At 40.7% G+C, this 19,548-nt stretch overlaps 1 protein-coding gene across 5 annotated transcripts in view; it reads right to left on the bottom strand.

The window, feature by feature from the left end:
- The window catches only part of SYNE3 (spectrin repeat containing nuclear envelope family member 3), a 65,435-nt gene that overhangs the window by 12,229 nt on the left and 33,658 nt on the right, over positions 1–19,548 (bottom strand). For 4 of the 5 annotated variants that reach the window (XM_039552025.1, XM_019282248.3, XM_010394663.4 and 1 more), the window contains exons 8-17: positions 17,926–18,073; positions 16,995–17,177; positions 16,598–16,741; positions 15,485–15,619; positions 14,391–14,552; positions 13,506–13,669; positions 12,486–12,612; positions 12,155–12,310; positions 11,375–11,524; positions 10,103–10,141 (exon numbers count right to left, since the gene is read on the bottom strand). In XM_039552025.1, coding sequence (XP_039407959.1) covers positions 10,103–10,141; positions 11,375–11,524; positions 12,155–12,310; positions 12,486–12,612; positions 13,506–13,669; positions 14,391–14,552; positions 15,485–15,619; positions 16,598–16,741; positions 16,995–17,177; positions 17,926–18,073 — 1,408 coding nt within the window. Of the gene's footprint in view, positions 1–10,102; positions 10,142–11,374; positions 11,525–12,154; positions 12,311–12,485; positions 12,613–13,505; positions 13,707–14,390; positions 14,553–15,484; positions 15,620–16,597; positions 16,742–16,994; positions 17,178–17,925; positions 18,074–19,548 lie in introns of those variants that run through there. The other variant, XM_039552026.1, reaches the window with a different exon arrangement.

The following is a 19,548-nucleotide window of genomic DNA, read 5'->3' as shown; positions in this document are numbered from 1 at the left end:
TCTCTTCCACTGCTTTCTAAATTACTCAATCCCTTGTAACTCCATATAAATGCTTACAGAATTAATTACAAAGGTAAATATACAGCTGCAGTTATACACAGCAAGACAGTTGTGCTGCAAAATCCTTCTGTTGTAGTTGGTTTGCTTCCATTATATTGTATGGCTGATGAGATGTAATTATTGTGTCAGGCAGATGTAGAGGCAGCAGAGCAACAGCTGCTTGCTCTATCATTTCTGGCCCACAGTATCTGGGTTGTAATTTGCTTGCTGTGGCCAAGGAAAACTCAGATCCCTGGACCCTGGAACTGTCAGTGGATAAAGTGTACATGCCAGGGTGTGAGTGGGACTGACTCTGGGCAAGTTCCTCAGGTACAGCAATGTCATTTACCCACAAAATCAAAGCTTCACCAACCTGGCTGCCTTGCAGAAGACATCTCCTACTGTGACCTGTTCTCAAAGTACAAGGCATAAGTAGCTGTACTAATGAGACTTTCCCTTCTCTAGTCCAGACCTGAAATCCTTCTTCCCCCCCCTGAATTTCATCTGCCTATGGGCGAACAAAACCTGGAGGGTCTTCTATGTTAACAGTCAATGCTAAATCCATCATGCACAAGAGCAGCAGCCACAACTCTTGGTTGTGAGCTCTCTGGGCTTGTCTCTGTAATGCCACGAAACAGCCACTTCTTGGTGTGTTCTGCATAAATTAATGCACTGTCATTCACAGCTCTGTTTTCACTGAAAAGGATTTCTTAGTCTTAATTCTTCATTGCATCCAAAATATACAGCAATATGACAAATACATTTATCAGAGTGCCCCATCTATAAGGAAAAAGACCCTTGCCAGGTTCCAGAAGCCATGAGCAAGTTTGTATGTATTAACAGGTGTAGTTCTGTCAGTGGAAGATCCGATTCGAGTTAACTCTGCATTGGGACAATTCAAACCATGCTCTTTGTCCTACCACTAAGGCACAGTAAGTCTTAATGCTGATGTTGTTAAGGGGTAGGAACCTTTGAGTGACTGTTCAATAGTGCACTACAACTGGAATCCTCAAAAATATTCTCACAAACTCAAACGGGGACTTAGAAACCCACCTCTCACTGACACAGTTGTGAGGACCACCAGTCTTCCTAGCAACACCTAAAACTTTTGGTTTTACTGCTGTCAATCATTTAGAATTGGTTTTGAAAGCTACTTCAATCTGAAACTATTGTTTCATTGCCAGGCCAGCTGCAACACATCTCTTCCCTATGTGTTTCTGCCTATGAACTGGTGGAAAATGTGGGCTTTTCCAGTTGTGCCTTGTCTCTGTTCCTGCCACAGCCCAGGGAGCAGATGTCTGATAGTCACTCAAGCCTGTCGCTGGTTTTCTATGATGACCACACTGCCCATTAACCACTAATGTTTTTCCTACCCTAATTCTTTTACCAATCCAGCATTTGAGTCAGAGCAGTTCACTGACTCTGCCTTGATTTCTGTAGCAAAGACTATTAATGCAACTCAAATAACATTTCAATCTCATCCCATTTCTCAAAGTGCCTTGCTTTTATATACACTGGAAGAAGCTGTAAAATAGTAATGCTTTTCACATCTCATCCTCCAGAAAGAATTAATGCAAAATGGATTTATTAACAAGCTCTCATTTGATCTCCTTGGAGCTTTCTGCAGAGAAAGACACTCAGGCTAATCACAGCAGATCCTAGCATTAGAAATATCTGTGAAGGGACATTTACCTTGGGGCAGAACTTCAGAGAATGAGAAATATTTTGTCTTTATCTGCTGCTTCTCCCCTACCTGCTTGCTGGGTTTATAGGTATTTGTGTTTGATGAACTTTTGTCTTTGATGCCCAGCTTCTCTGTCTTGTTTGATCACACAGCAAGGTCAGAATCTTGTATTTCTGACTCCATTTGTTGTCATGGGAATGACTCAGCTATTGCAAACATGGTATTATGATGTCTCTGCAGGACTGAAAATGAGGCCCACAGGAGCTCTAAAGGTTTGGTGTTTTCAGCAAATTTGCAATGATAAACCCTTAATAAATGAGGGCCTCAACCTGCACACACTGAAATCCATGGGAGATTCATCATTAATTTCAGTGTCTGCAGCGGGATTATGCACAGGCACAACTAAATAAAGTCATGATCAGGAACTACTTGTCTTTGGAAGTCAGCAGGTATCTTACAAATAGATTCATTACTTATATGCCCAAGTTATTGTGACATGAAACCTACATTAGTTCCATTGCTTCGTGCTTGCTGGAAGAATTGGTGATTTCTTCTTTTATTTATTTTTTTTTTTTTGGTGATAGTACTTTGAGAGGTGTTAAAGGCTAAAAAAATTTGAAGGAGACACAGTAACTTTTAACAAGAAAGATGATACATCTGCAAAAAGCATGGAAAGTTTGAGGCACTGACTCCCTTTCTGAGTATGAAAAAACAGCACTTCAATTTTACTAAGTCAAGATATTTTTTAGATCTGTGATGTGAAAAAGAGATGCTTTCAGGATGTGGTGACCTGAGATTATGACACCAACAGGAAATTCAGGAGGCCAAGGCTCAAACCTCTGCTCTACTGGACTCAAAGTGATCAGGGTCCTGGAGTCAGCACCATACTTCCAACCCTTTAGCACATCATTCTGGGCTAGAAAAGGACAGTCTAACATAGTTCCACCTTTGCAAGAGACAGTTTGAGTATATCATTTCATGAGATGGAAGGTTGATGATGAGAAAGATGAGAAGGTCAGAACCACAACCCTTGCTACACGGTGGAATTTCCCTTCCCCAATCACTCCAGCTACTGGCAGCAGTACAGCTACTACACAGCACCCACAGTGCCTGCAGTGCATGTGTCAGATCTAAGCTCCACTAAATATTCTGAAATCAAATCTTCCTCTGAGAAAAACTGGCAAAGCTCCAGTGAAGTCAACAGAATTTTAATTTCCACCATCTTAGAATAACAGCTGGAATACCTAGGTATTGAGCCAAAGTGTCAGAGACATTTTTGAAACACACATGGAAAAGGAATAGGTTGGCATTTAAAAAGAAAATATACTTTTAAAGTTCACCATCAAGAATAAATGTCCTCCCCCTTCTCCCTCAAAATACCAGGACAAGCAAGGACTGTCAAGGGGTGGACCGCTGTGTTTTGTGTAATGCTAAATGCATGCTTGTTCCAAATGAACTGCACTGGCTGTGAACATTCACATTTGTACTTGATTCATGTTGGGGCGTTTGAATGACAAGCATCGGTTCAGATCTAGGGAGTCCTCAGAACTTAAATCTGTTTGCAGTTAATAACTCCTTACCAAACGCACCATGAAAAATCACTTGGATGGGAAACAGCAGAAAAGCAGTTTAGAACTTGCTGCATAATATTCCTGTGTAAGTTGCTGAAGTGTTTTACCAAAAATCAGTGCCCCCCCCGGTTTGCTATTGACCACATTCCAGGATATAAGAAAACACACAGTTAATCTAGCTATTTGAGAGAGCAGAGCAATATAGCATCTTAGACCAGACTCATTAGTGGGGTTTTGCTGCTGCTTGTATGTCACCAGCGTGCCTGACAAAAATCATACCTGCACCACTGAATCAGTGATCCAGCAGAGAAAAAATATTTAGTCTGGATTTATTCCTCTTACCTCAGAGTATTTCCTGAGAAATGCACTGCTGCCTGAAAACTCCTGCTCTCCCCAGAGGTAAAGTGACCAAAGACTTAGTGTCCTACAGACACTACACACAGACACCAGCAGCCATTCCACTTCGTGCCAGGACTGTACCCAGCCCAAGTTTCCTCTATTCTACAGCAGTTGGCACAGATGCACAGGTATTAAGGCAAGCATAAGTAATTTCTCCTTAATATTCTCACCCTTCAGCTACTTTCAGTTCAGGCAGTTTTCTGAGCCTGATAGAGCTTGTTCATCTGTTTAACATTCAGTATCTTTCTTCCAGATACTTGTCCAGTTTCCCCTCGAACCTACACAAACTATACTGAGTCCTCAATACTCTTCAGCAAGGAGTTCCAGCTGGCATGAAGAACAGGTCCCTTGTGTTAGCTTTGAACCTAGCTCCTAGTTCATTCTACAAGAAGAGATGGAGAGTCAACCATCATCTACACTCTCTGCAAAATTCATGATGATGTGAAACCCTAAGTTACAAGCCCAGGCAGGATGAATCCAGGCCTACCTCCACAGTGGGTAAGTCACAACATATTGGGCTTAAACTATAGCAATAGGGACAGAGGAAGAACTTCCTAACAAGAAGAACAGATAGGCCTGGGAAAGGATCACCTACATAGGTATGGATTCTAGCACTTCCTTATTCCTCTGAGAATAAACAGAGCTGCCAGGAAGGCTGAAACAACAGCTTGCCATACATTCCTTTCATCCTGCATAGGAGTATGCCCAGATAGGAGTATTAAGCACCACCACTTGTTTTGGTGAAGCAGCTGCCTTATCAGTGGTATTTTGCCTCTGAGAGGCCCCATGTTTCCGCCACTTGAGATCTCACTGTGTACTTCTTCAGCTGTCACTCACAGAGGCAGGTTATTGACAAGAAGAAGAATTCAGTTCCAGGGGGATCATGGGCTGCTCTCTCAAACCAAAGCAGATTGGTTTTTTACCTCAATGTGAGATAGTTTGGAGCTGGGCTTCTCATCAGTTCTCATCAGGAGCCATGAGTGTCCCTCTCCAAGATAAACAACACATTGCAAATCACAGCTGGTCTTTTCAAGAGGGAAATAATTTAGGGGAGTTGGATACTACTGTCACCACAGAACTGAGTATCCAACATGCTCTTGGGCAACGCACAATCCCATAAACTACAGCAGGAACTAAGATCAGCCTCTATTGATCAGAGGTTATGTGGCCTCCGCAAAAGGACAGTGAGACACTGGGCTCAGAACTGTATTTTCCTAAAAGCAAACACTGCCCAGGGTAGGCAACCAGCAGTGAGGAACGAGTAAGGAGGGCCTGGGACCCCATTGAGTCCTGTACTTATCATTCTCCTTTGCATAAAGAACTACCAGAATGAACCACAATGCTGAAGAGAGGTTAACTGCAGTCATACAAGCAATTTTAGCTCTGACATTTTCCATCTTCAGATTGCTTGACTTTGCAACCTTAATGTTCCTTTCAATTCTGAAGTGCATAAACATATGCATGTAAATAGGTAAGTACACAGGCAAATTAAATACTGTTTTCTTCCTTAGGGAAGATTCTGGAGTACCTCAAGATGGCTGGGGGATATCTAGAATCTTTGATGGAGGTTTCACTTACAAGAAACAGAAAACAAGGAAGAGCCAGCAGTTTGTATCTGAGGTTTCAGCAGCCACATATGATGGATATTTCAGAATTTCTGCTGCAAAGTCACTTAGAACTAAGCACTGTGCCGTATGCTACTGGGACACAAATGGATTTAAAAAGGTTAGCTTCTGTGTGCATATACAGCGTGACATGTTTCTAGGAGAAGCACATCACAGGACAAGAGCTACAGCCTGACCTGTTAAAGTAGCACTGATTTCTATAATTCTCCAGATGCAAGCAAGCAGAAAAAGACTTCAGCCTTCTATAATTATTCAGGAAGGCAGACAAGTAAAGCAACTTTTCCCAATTTCCATCTTCCACTCATCCTTACAAGTTGAAATAAACTAATTAAAATAAGCATAGTAAGAGTAAAAACTGAAAGAAAGAACGTCCTGGAACTTGTAGAAGAAGTTACTGACATCAAAAGATGGTTTATCATGTCAACAATGTATGTTTCCAGCTCCTCTGCCAGTGACTTCTCTCAAGTCAAGATCAAGCTTTTCTTAAACTTCAGCAGTCACTATACATAATTTGAATATTATTTGCATTTTATTTAGATAATTAAAAATGTGATGGCTTACTTTTAAAGAAATAATAGGTATAAAATTAGACGTAATGACTAGAAGAGCTTTTCTTACAGTATCTTTTACAGTTGTGTTAAAAACATTTTTTCAGACATATACTGAAAACTGGTTGCATTCTGCTATTGCTCAACAAATCTTTTTCTCTCTCTTTACCTTTCAGTTAGGATATAAAATTATATCTACTAAGAAAATCATTCTAGGCTGTCTTTTTGGTGAAAATCTGCAAATACCTCACAACATGGCAGGCAGCTAAAGGATCATCTCTTCACATAAAGCAGGTAGCACCGACCACATGCCTGATTAATACCACAGGAGCATGAAAAGAATGTAAGAACCAGGTGTCCTGGGAAGCAGGATGTCACCTTCTTGCACGAGCACTACTGTAGGCAGAGAGCATTGGCAGGGCACAGGTGTGGCAGGACCAGATAAACAACAAACAAAGAGCCCCAGATTTCTAACATTTGAGGGCACTGTAGATGTCCTCAAATGAAACCTACAGAAATAAGAGCAGACGCAGGGAGTCTCACAGGTGCAGTAACACGAAGTGAGCCTGCTGGAAAAGGAAGGGGATGCTGCTGCCTGGCTCAGCATATTTAACAGTGGTTCTGAGTTAGGAATGGGCAGTCAGGATTTTTCTGGAGGTGGGATTTTTTTGGGTTTTTTTTTGACTAGGTTTCCTTTCTGAGCAAACATCACTCTTGGGAGAAAATAAGTCTATCTACTAATTTTTAATGCTAAGATGCCCTTCATCTTGTGTTTGAGTCATGGTATAATTCCTAAAACAGGTAAGCTCAGGCTTATAGGCAGAGTGATGAAAAAATATAATGGAGAGCTATTATCTTTATGTATAAAAGGGGTATTGAAAACTGAGGAAAAGGTACCTTTTTAATAAGTCTTTTTCATTTTACTAGGACTGTAATTGTACAGAAGATTTCAAGTGGGTAACACCTAGCAGAACTTGAGGAAAACAAACGGGCCACACACTTTTAATAAAGAGGCACCACTAACACAGGCACTAACACACAATGCTGTGCTTTTCTGCCATGAGGAACTCCCATCATATCTGCACTTGGGCAGAGCAGACCACATTACTGTTTTCTTCCTGGCAAGCTGTGGCAGCTCTTGCTTTGCAGTTTCCTGAATGACTGCATTAATTTGATTGACTCCAGATCAATGGTGTCTCTAAATAAGATTAAATTACCTGTTCCTTCTGCCTGCATGTTACAGGAGATTACTCTCAGCAGAATCTCAAAGGAAGCAATTAGCTGACCACTGATGTAATGAATTCTAATTATTTTGTTTGTACAAACAATAAAGCCTGATTGTTTGTTTAGCAAGGAAGCGTAATTACTCTGAGCACTTGAGAAAATAAATCAAACAGCGCTACCTAGACCTGTAAATAATGAGGCTTCGACTTCGTATTTATGCTAAGAATACTCATGGAATATTTTCAGGTAGCTGGGAGCCAACCTTTGAAAGTAACATTTATCATAGTTATTATTGAGCACTTGCTTGATTATGTTCTTGAGTGTGCTAGGTACCCTGCAGAAATATCCCTCTACATTGGCTGTCACTGGCACCTGCTAAAAATTTGCTGCAGCCAGTGCAATTTCCTGCAACTGTTTTTTGTTAATCAACAAGAAGTCGCTCACATCACAATCATTAGGCTGTTCTGCTCCTAAGGGCACCAAGTGGCAGGGGCATGTCCTCAGCAATGGACGAATGACCAGAAAAAAACGCACATTCCTGTGAATGGAGCAGGCTCTATTCTGCCCAGCATTTGGCCATGTAGGCTAGAAATGGAATAAAATCAGAAGGCAATGGAATGAGAATGGTTGCAGCTGGACCTTCCCCTTCTCCATGCTGATCTGCTGCTGCTGCAAAATATTCACAGCTCAAACAGGAGAGACAAGGAGTCACTAGGGACCTCGTGCTGCAAAAAGCAGAAATCAGTCCAAAAATACCTCAGCTTCTGCAACTTCTGCTGATTTTGTGTGACTCAAGAGCATGAAGGAGCTGACAAATCAGAGATAACCTGATCCTATTTTATGCAAACTCACTGGTTGTTGCAAGCACAGTGATGCAGCCATTTGCATTTCCTGCAGATCCTAACTCCTGAGATCAGCTGATCTCTTCAAGGTAGTTGGCTTCCTTTACCACAGCTTTGAAAAGATATTCATGCATACAAAAATATTTTGCTCAATCTTTCTTTCATTTCTAGCCACATTTTATGTGTTAAATCTGAATTTAAAGTAAACTGCATAGACTAGAATTCTGCAGTTGGCCTGGTTTTCCTCTTTTCTTAGTCCAAACAGTGATACACCCAAAAGGGATAAACATTATTTTCTGGCTCTCTTAAGTGGTACTCAAAAATCTTGTGGCAACACTGGCTTACATCCTGATAAAACCTGAATGAAAAAAAAAGACACTGCTGCTTACAGCACTTGGATTCTTGTTGTAGAGATACTGTTTAAACAGAGAATGAAAGCCCTGAGGTCAGCGAAATCTCACTGAAGTGAGCAGGGTGTAAATTACAGCAACATCTATACTGGCTGAAGGGAAACTGCAAATCACTTGTTAGTGCAATGGGAGCCATTTCCCTCATGCTTATGAGGTATTTCAGTTCTTCATTCCTTTCCACCCTGAGCTGTTTCTCTTTGTTTGTGTTCAGTAGCTATTAAAAACTCACAGAGTGAGGTTTTTTTTGTGCTCTTGCTGTAGGCCTAATTGACAAATGTTTGCTGCGTGCCGTTATGTTAAGCCAGTATCTTTGAAAATTAACTGAAGACTTTAGTCTAATTTGGAGAATTTAAGGGTGAATAAATACCATGTACCCCAAGGCAGGTGAGACAGATGAATTAAAAATGGCATCTAACTGTAGTGGAGACATGCTTATGCCTAAAGCTTTTGGGTTTTTTTTCCCTACAAACAACTTGACCCAACCAAACAACATGAAACCAGAGACTGCCTTGGACAGTCTTCTGGAATATCCCTTTGAGCCTCTTCTAGGGAAAAGCAGCACTACTAAATGTTTGGCTGCCTCTACACCAAGTATTAAAATGTCATGCTGTTTTTCCAGCCTTAAAAATTCTGGTGACCTTACTGGATGAAACAATTAATGCTGAGCCAGACAGGCAAGAACAGAAAGTCTTTGGGGGTTTTCAGGAAGGCTGAACTGCAGCCAAAACTATTGAGAAAAGTGTGAAAACTGCCTTAAAATTGGTCAGTATTTTTCTGGGTATAAATACTGGAGCTGCTACTCCACATATGAGTATTAGAGGAATATCTCATCAGAATGAGGAAAGCCTTGATTTCTAGCCATGCTTGAAGTGCACTGTACTGCCCCCTTTAAATATTGGTCTCTTGTACAGAGGTGTTGCAACAGGAGAAATCAAGGGTTTGATTTATCTTAAAATGACTACGTGATTATGATCCTGCAAGAGATTATTCATCCAGTCTCTTTTGTGTTGGGCAAATAAAGCCTTATTCTGTTCCTTCTCAAAACAAATGGAAAGTGAGACGACAGTACAAAGTAGAAGAGCGTCTATAAACAAAGCAAATTGCGACAGAAAAATTTGCTGGCTTTGTGAAAATAGGATCAGAAGTGCTGCTTGGTTTAATAAGAAACTGTCAGTATTTTGTTTTCTTTTAGCTTCTCCTTATCATCTCCTGTACTGCTTCTGTTTCTTATGTCATCACTTCAAAAAGAAAATTCATCACAGGAGGAATTCTGCTGCTTAGAATAAGGATTTAGTCTAATAACATTAGACAAATCTCTTGACTTTCTCGGCTTTCTGCATCAGAAAGAAGATGGGCTGATTGATCCAAAGCACTTTTTTTCAGAAGTGTCTAAAGAATTAGAAGTCCCATTTTCAAAATTATTTTAGGCACTTAACCACTAAATCCTTTACAGAGATATTCTGGCTCTTCCTTAGTCTCTTTTGAAAAATTAATTAAGTTTATATAGCATGTAGATATACAAAAACTGAGTTCCCCTCCTCTCCCAGGAGATGGATATTTAGCTTCTAGAGATACAGTAAGCCTAGCTCAAGAGTAAAAACTATCTAATATTTTTCCTTTTAAAAATCTGGAGAAAATCAACAACTTCCTTAAGAGTGGCTCTTAATATGCAAATTAATTTCAAGAATCTTTAGAAAAGTTTAAAATAATCTTCTGCAAAATGTCTGGTCAAACATTTTAATAATAAGAAACTGTCATACCTTTCTGAATCTGTCTGGTTCCTCCAAAGATCCAGCACTCTGTTTAAAAGAAAAAAAAAATTAAAAAAAAAAAAAGGCATGAAGTTAACATCCCAGAGGAGCCTCTAAATGAGTATTCACCACACAGGGGATGTCTCTTTCAATTCATGGTCACCTGAACAGAATGAACCAGCATGAGATTTTTTTAATGAGCTTTTTAACAAACATTAAGCAGAAAGATGACATGTTTTTAGGTTCTTGACTATTTGAATCAGATGAGTAGTTCTCCCAGCCATAGCTTTGACTTTACTGACACCTATTGACTATACTAATGCCTACAGAAAGTTTTGGTTAACAAAGCATGAGTCATTACAATCAATGGCAAACATAGAAATATGCTCTTTATTAACAGAGGTCATGCTTACCTTCCATGCATTTTAAAAGATTCATGTTCTAAATAAGCTTTGGATTTCAAGTCAACATTTCCCAATACAGAAAATTTTAAAATGCCTCAAATTTTAGGTGTTCAAGTTCAGATACCTTTGAAAGCACTCGCATACAGAAAGTACCAAACGCAAACCTGTAAATTCTAGTCCTTTGATTATGGTATCTTGGAGTTGCTCAGATAATGTGAGTAGTTAAGCTAGAAAAATATTAATTAATAATTATATATGTTTATGCTAAGAACATGGGAAAAGCTTCAGCATGCCCTGGAATACTTTATATATAATGATGCCATCCTTAGCATGCCTTACATATAACAACCCAGTAACTTCTTTAATAATTTGGTTGTTGCATTAAAATGCCTCCCCTTTATTTCATTCCAAATCATTAGCCTATAAAGACAGTTTCAAAAGTGACTAGGTCCTTCTGTGCACAGTTACTTTGAATCAGTTCAGTCACTGACTATTCTGTCCCACAGCAGGAGACACAAATAATGAACAGTGAACATATTCTTACTGCAGGAACAGTCAAAAAATAACTCTATGGAGAATGTTGTGTGGAGAAAGGGCAAAAACCATAAATCCATGTGCCCAGAACCAGGCATTTATCCAAACTATTCACACACACAAACACCTCTCAGTCCCCAGCTGCCTGCCTCTTTGCCAGTTGTCATTGGGGTTTGAACCTTCCATTTCAGGAAATATTTTGAGCATAGCTTACCAAGGGAAAAGCCCACAACTCTTCATTAAGCACACACACCTACACAGTTGGATTAAGCCCAGCAATGAGAAGCAACCTGAGAGTGCAATGGCAGAGCTCAGCAGCTGGGGACTGTGTGTTGTCACCTACCGGAGAACTCATGGACTCTCTCAGTTTAGATTTGTAGAGCATCCATCGGTAGCGCAGGTCCTCCAGCTCCTCAGAGTTACCAATGACAGGATGAAGATGAAGAAGGTCCTCAAAGAGACGCTGACCATCAGGCACATGAGACTGCAGCTCCTACAGGCAAAGACAAGGGTCAGCAGCAACTCAGGATTCAGGAAGGCCCCACTTTTTAAATTAGCATTTGAAATAACAGTGGTTATGGAATAGCACATTTATTTTTGATACTGCTTTTTTGGCTTGAAAGGATATAAAACTCACCTGCAGGACTTCTATAGACTTAGATATTTCTGTATTTAATTTCTAACAGCATCCAATGCCACAGCATTTGGATATACTCAACAGGAAGAGTGAGACCAAATACCAGACACTGATTTTAATCAGCTTCTTTTAATGAATACCTTTGCCATACCATACTGGAAATGTCCAGCCCAACAACTAGATGCCAGGTGCTCCCTTCCCTTCTACCACTCTGGCTCTGGGCTTCTTAGCAGAAAGGATGAAATTTGTCCCAAATTCCTGAGCTTCAGCTACTCTAGAGTCTCCTAATGCAAAGAGCATAGTGTTTGAATTTTTTGTCTGTTTGTTCTTTGGGGATTTTTTTTTTGTTTTTTTGGGGTGGTGGGATATTGGTTAGTTGGTGGAGTGGGTTTGTGTTTTATTGTTGCTGTTTGGGTTTTTTTTAGTTCAGAAAGAATTTGCACTTATTGCGGTATTAGTATCTCCATTCACCCCCTGAAAACTAACCTCAAGTTTGCTCTGGTGTGCCTTAATTTCCTCTGTGGAAGATGGAGTCCCAGCAAGAACTTTGGTCAGTTTGGTGTTTTCTCCTTGTAGCCACTCTTCAAAGTCATGTAGGAGCTTCAAGTGGCTGCTTGTACTTTGCCCTTCTCTCATCTTCTCCTGGGACAGAGAACAACAGGGACAAAAAAGCTCTTACTGTTATGTCAGATGTTTCCTCTGAAGGCCTGATTGCAAGATCTTAACCTCCAACTTTGTAACCTGCAATATCAGATGAAGGCAATGAAATTGTTCTTGTGAAGCTGATATGAAGGCAGACACAGAATTCCCATCTCACCTGCTTATGGTTGGGCTCTACATCAAAAAGGCGGAAAGCAGGTCTAGACATCCATCTGCTGTCCACAAATGCTCTTTTCTTCTTCTTATCAGCCACTGGTCTATTTAACTGCCACTTTTTGAGGAGGCTTGAAAACACAAAACCAGAGACATCAGTGCAGCAGACATCCACATTTTGACTGGGTCTGTGGGGGACAGCACTGGGGAAACAGCACTATTGTTGTTATTATATTATTATTATTACTACTAATAACACTATTACTATTAAAGTTATTCCCAACTGGAATGTCTCAAAGCTGCACCAGGACTCTAGTTCTAACATTTCCAAGTATTTTGTTTTCTTTTATTTAGGGGAATAAAAATATTACCTTGGCAATATACCTTCCTTTCTGGTTCCAGGAGGCAGTACAATCAAGCCTTCCTTGATTTTGTAATTTAATTTTTGTGCCTATTCTGACACTATGTATTAATACAATCATATATGAAGCACATCATTAAATATTAATACAGACTGGCAAATATGAGCAGCATTCGACACTACACAGCAGAGGCAAAATAAATTAAGTCTTCATTCCCTAGCTAAAGAGAAGATTTTTAGCTCTGCTTATACTTTCGCAGGTTTGCAAAAGGCAGAAATCCCATTGCAGATATACCCTCCTTGGAGGCATCTCCAAGGAGAACAGGAAGGTGAGACAGAACAGCACAAGTCACCCAGTCTATGCCAAATTTCTTCTGACAAAAACTGGCAGTACAAGAGTGAGCCAGGTCATAAGACACTGCCTGCTCCAACATGAGGTAAAGTAAGATTGACAGGCATTGGTGCAGAGTCTTAAAAAGGTTTTCTTGAAAATAATGATTTTCAGCTTATAAACAATTAAATAAAATCCCATCTTGCTTCTAGCATTGTGGTATGGCTGTTCACTTTCACAGCACAGAGCATAAAGCCTCAAATGTGTCTGTTCTTATTGCAGTAAAAGACTCCCCTTGAAGGGACATGAGGAAGACCTACATGAACACTTACCCAGTTGCCATCTCCTTCAGTGACTTCCATGACTCCTTCAGCTGATCCAGCTCTGCCTGGACATGGGCAGTCTCTTCTGGAGAAGAATTCTCCATGACCAGCTGGCCATGAGCTTCCACAAGGTGCAGTTGGATCTCCTTATCTGGAAACTCAGCTAGCCATCTCTGAAACGCACAGCCCTTACAATTACTCCTAGGTGTCCTGGGTAAAGCAGAGGCTATGTCAGACTGAAGGCCATGCTCAGTCCAGGACTATGCTGGTTCTGTTGGCACTAGCTAGAACACACCTAGCGGGAAAAAAATAGGCTGTGGATTCTTCCAAAGAGCCAACATAGGTCAAAGAGCTGATGGCAAAACTTAAAGGGTGCAAGCTGTCAATGTACCTCCTTCTGTAGCCTTCCCATGAAAGATTTTGGTCTCCCATAGGAAGGCAACAGCTGCCAGCTGAAGTAACCTACAGGGTGAATTTAGCATGCAAAGTACTGCTACCCAGGGAAAAGCTGGCAGCTTTGGGAACAGCTCAGTTCAACAGAGTGTAAGGCTAGCTAACATGGCAGGAATCTTCAATGTATTGATGAGTATAGACAGGCAAAGGCAGGTATTGTCCAGAGAGATCACCCTGACAGGAACAGACCACCTATCCCTGGATAACACTTAATCCATCTCAACTTCTTAGTCATTTTTCACCACTCTTGTCTGTTACGTGGCCCCACATCCCACAACACAGGGCAAAGCAGCAAGGCAACAGCAACCAACAGTTATTGAAGGAGAAACACACCATCATTACTCTCCCAAATCAGGAAATTCTCACTAGAAACCCCCACTCTTAAAGTCTGAATGCTGCAAAGTAAATAATTAACATCTTAAACTAAGATGCTTTTCCCACCTCCAGGTCTTCCAGCCTGCCCTCAGTGTTCTGCTCTCCATCAGCATCCTGGTAGGAGTCAATCTTCTCCCTGGTTACTGAGATCCACTGCTGGAGGTCAGACAGTTTGTCATTATATGCCCAGTGCTTCTGAACGTGGTCTTCACTCTGCTGTATCATCATCTACAAATGATAAAAATATGTCAGCAACTAAAGACAGACAAAAAAGCACTTTCTTTACTGGATGGGTACAGAACCTCATGGGCAAAAAGGAAAAAAGCAGCTGTTAATGAGAGACAAAAAACCTATCCTTTTAGCATCAGTGATGTGGAAAACACCTCCAAGCTTCTGCAGGCCTGTATTCAACCACACGGGGGGGTATTAGACTAGAACAGCTCCCTTTCTTAGCCGAAAGGGAATAGAGAATACACGTCTTGGGCTTTTGTACCCCAGTCAATATCAAATACATCTTACGCTCCCTGAATCAGAAAAGATTGTACAGACTTGTTTGGCAAAAGTCCAGTTCAGTGATAAATGGGATGATTGAGATCGAAACTAGAATTCCACAGTGCATGTTCAGGTAACACTTTAACACACATAGTTTTATAGTGAACTGCATAACTAAAGTAACTTTATGAGCTCTTCTTCTGAGATTGCTTTGGAGGTCATTTTATAGGTATGTTTGCAAGCTACAAAATGCCTCAGGACAAAACAAGTATTTATGCAATTGCAGCACTTTTCTCTCATTAACTTGTAGGACCCAAAGCCATGAAAACCCCAAACACTTTGGTACAAAACCCCTATCCAAGTAATCTGTGAAGTGCAAGCACGACCATGATAATATGAGTTCTTTTGGTCAGAAATCTCAGGCCCACTCCATATAGACATAAAATCTGTGTGGATGGTATTCTATCACCAAGGGAAATCACATCAGAGATAATCAGAGAATCCTGGAAGAGTTATCAAAGTCATAAGAATTCAGTGCCTTCTTCCCCTGAAATGAAAATATCTGTCACTCAAAGCATGTAATGTCATATGCCCAAAGATTTTTTAAAATATTTTTAAATAGAGGCAACTGACAACTCCCCAGGCAACTAAAAACTTTGTTATGTTACCTCCAGTGATCTCTTCAGGGCCTGAGAGTCAGATGAAAGTTGGTTCATTTCATGCCTGTGTGTGGTATTTGACTGAACAAGCTTCTCTACCTCCTCCATGTGAATTGCAAGCTCTGCCAAGTCATCTTGGATCATCTGCAGATGAAAAGACAGATTCTGTATGGGTAGTGTGCTAGGTATGGCATGGATTTTCAGAAAACATACACCAAAGGTAGCTACATTTGACAGTGTGAGGACAAAAAGTCCCAGCAACAATCACTGTCATTAAGAAAGTGAATTGTTTCGATGCCCGGGAGTAAATGTTTCTTAAAAACATGGTTGGATGTACTTTACCTGCTACCGGGAGATAACAAAGAAGGTAAGTTGAGATAAGCTCAGATAAACTGAGAGGTGCCAAAGGAGCCATAGTATAACCAGCTAAATACTGCAAAGAACTGTGGTGAAAATATCCCTGTGGTCACTGAGGATGAAGTGGCACAGTACAGCTGAACCATCATAGCTCACCACAGCAGTCACATTCCCTCTCCCTTCTCCTCCTGCTCTTCTCTCCCCTCTCCCAGGTATGTAATCCCACTGCATGCCTTGAACAGGCTCTACTGCATGTTGGACTCTTTGCTGAACCAGTTCAAAACATTAACCAAATAAATTATCATATTTTTCTGTTCATTTTTTTTTCTTATCTTGGCCAGCTGAATCACCCTGTGGAGTAAATCTAGCATATGTCAAAGCTAAGTGACAAGGATAAGAGCAGAAAGAGGAGGATACAAAAGGAAGGGGAACTCTGCTGGAGGCAGTTAGATTGGTTCAGGTTATTTGCGCAGTTTCACTCCCAGTGGGAAGTGTCAAGATACATTTTCTTTAGTAATTAAACTAGCCCAAGAAGGAGGTACCACCAAGAGCTTCCAGCTGCTTCTTCCTTCCCTCAAGCTCAGTTTGCCAGTGCTTCATCTGCATTGCTTTAATTTCATTCACTCATCCTATAAACTGGACCAAATGAAATTATCTAACACACAATTGAGGGGAAAGGTACTGAATTCCCAATGCTAATAAAATATGAACAAACAGGATCACAGTTAGCTGAGGATAACAGGGCCAAACAATACTGTAATGTACCTGGAGTCTCTGGAGTTGTGTCTTTTTACCCAAGAGATCAGGCCGTGGCTCCTTCTCTAGATCTAATTTGGCTTTGATGGCAGATAATTTCTTCTGCAGTGGTGCAAAACCAGCATCAAAGTTCTTATGTTGCAATATCAAATTCTAGATGGAGAAATATGAAAACAGGTCCAGCATTCAAGATATATCCTGTGGCATTATCTTTTGTCAATACCCACTTCTTATTCAGAACAAACACTGAGCTACACTATGCAACAGACCACAAATTTATTTGAATGTATGATCAGCCTAGAGAAAGGGATTAGTACTGAATTTATATATATAAAAACTGCCTTAGTAAAGACTTGATCTTTGTCTTTATCACAGGCAAAGTCAGTATATGGGTTTTGTAGCTCACCTGGAGTTTGCTCTTGCTTTGCAGCAGACTTTTGTGTAGAACTTCTCTCTCCTTTGAAGCTTCAGCTGCTTCTTGAAGGAAAGACTCTGCTTTTTCCTCACCAAGGACATTGTTTAGCAAATCTTTCTTCAGCTGTAACATCATCAACATCTCTTTGAACTGGGAGCTTTCAGCTAGAGCAGCCTAAAGGAAGAAAGTTCTTCCAGTGAAATCATACCAAAGAAAATAATCATATAAACATATTATTCTCACACAAATTACACAAACAAAGCAGTATGACAAATTCAGGTAAAAACAGCATGCTGGGCCAACAAGGGATAACAGAAGGTACCTGGACAGTGCCCAGTTAAAGGAAAAATCTTCCTAATAATGTTAGAGGCACCAGGGCTGCATCCATTTTGTGAACAGAAATAGAAGTAAGCTGTACTATGGAAAGAGCTGTCTGTGCAGAGGAGAGGCCTAAACAACCAACAGAAAGGACAGCTTGAATGCTCATCCTGAGGATAAATTTCATCCCTGTTCACAGACACATTTATTCTGGAGATCACAGGGATGAAAAAGTAACAAACACACTTTGCTGGGCACATACATAAATCATGCATTTTAATCCCACGTCTACATCACTACAAAATTCTTTAACAGAGTCCACAGATTTCCCATCCAGGGAGATCTGGGTTAATGCTAAACAATATTATCATTATTGTTAAAGATATCTAACATTTTTATGCAGCCTACTCAGCTGACAACTCCAGTTAACCAAATGGGGAGCAGAAAGTAAGACAATGTGCTAAAGCTGGAGCTAAGTAAAGACCTCCATCCCTACTGTGGGTTTTCCTGCCACACTGGCAGGACCTTCCAGCTGCTGCTGCCTGGCAGCTGTCTGCAGGCTTGGTCAAACCCACATTTCTGAAATTAGTAACAGCTTTGCTACCTCGATGTGAGCCAGTTCTGGCTCCGGAGTCTCCAGGAGCATCTGGACCGATGGCTTCCACTGTTCAAAACTTTGCAGGGGATTTTGGAAGATTCTCTTCAGTTGGGTTTCTGTATCAGTGCTCATTTTAGAAGTCTTGCCTCTCACACTGTAAGGATAAAGTGACAACCAAGAGAAGGATTATGAAGAAATCCAAGTCCAAACATTCTATTCTTCAAGGAACAAATTAACACAATACTCGGTGTAAATCATGTACAACACAAAAGCCTGTTTGCCTGTCTGAGCCTGGTGTTGCATACCATCAGCTGCTCTGTCAGACAGAGACATCTGAAAAAACTTTATTTAGATGCTGTAGGACACATTTGTCTGTTGTATCAGGAACTACTTTGCTTTTCTAGTAGCCAGAAGTCTCCCTTTGTACACGATCCTTCTTGGCTGCTGTCACCAGTGTGATTTAACAAATCGTATTATTGGAGCAGTCTCACTGACTAATGGGAAGAACAAGCCAAGAGTGTCTAGAATGTAACTGCAGTTGCCTGTAAAAAACAAGGTTTTGTTTCTTTAAAAAATTACATTAAAAAGTCTTTGATAACCTTATGTTAGCACAAAAAGTGAAAAAACCTTTTTTATTTCAGATATAATTCTTTTAAATTTTGCAGAACCACTTGAATTTATATTAGTACATACAGGTGATTCTGATAAAAGCTTTCTATTTATGTATATGTATCCACATACATACACAGCTCTATTACTGGAAAAAAAAATTAAATCAGCAAACTTTCAATGAACATCCAGGCTTCTCTTAAAAAGGCTTATCCCAAACACAGCCGAGTGACAAGGCCCAGCAGTGACACACCCCATGCAGCTGCCTCCTGTTTTTCTCAGCTTGCCTGACCTTCCCAGTTTGCAGAATCCTGCCTGGTATGGCAAAATGCAGCCCAAACTTTATGTTCATGGGGAACACTATCTTGCAAACTCACAAGACAGACAGATGAGAGGAATGCCAATCAGGATCAAATACTGCCTTTCTAGAGAAACAGAAACAACAATCTTACCTGTGTCACTGGGCCGTGACGGAGCTAAATAAAGGCAAGTTTGCAGAGGCCAAAAGCTCTGCAAATAGAAAGTTCTGACTTTACATGTCCACTGACATTTGCTCTGCTGCCCCTGCCAGCAGGCTCAGTGTGAAGCTGCCAGACTTCCCAAAGCAGCTTTGGAGAGAAGCTGGCAAAGGAGCAGCTACCATTTCCTACTCAGAGGCAAGTCCCCTGCTTTCTTTGCTCCTCTTTCAACATTGTTTACTTGCTAGTTTTTAAACTGAAATCCTTTCCCAAAATGACCTATAACCCTTCCACCAGGACAGCATACTGAGTACAGAGGGTAATAAGCTGGGATACAGGAAAAGAACTGACCTTCTTTTTTCCCCTTAAAAAAATGATCCTTTCTTCTAGTTTGCAAAATTTGCTGCAGCTTCTTTACTTCCTGATTCCAGGCAGCCTGGAAACGGAAACACTGAAGTCTGGGGAGAGGCTAAACTTTCAGAGTTTCCAAACCAAGGCAAGTTGAAAACAGGAACATGCATAGAAGCTGCCAGGAGAAGGGGAATAGTCTGCCAAGTAATTG

Source organism: Corvus cornix, chromosome 5, assembly GCF_000738735.6.
Source record: "Corvus cornix cornix isolate S_Up_H32 chromosome 5, ASM73873v5, whole genome shotgun sequence".
NCBI lineage: Eukaryota > Metazoa > Chordata > Aves > Passeriformes > Corvidae > Corvus > Corvus cornix.
The sequence above is the reverse complement of the archived record's forward strand: the minus strand, read 5'-3'. Positions and strand labels throughout refer to the sequence as shown.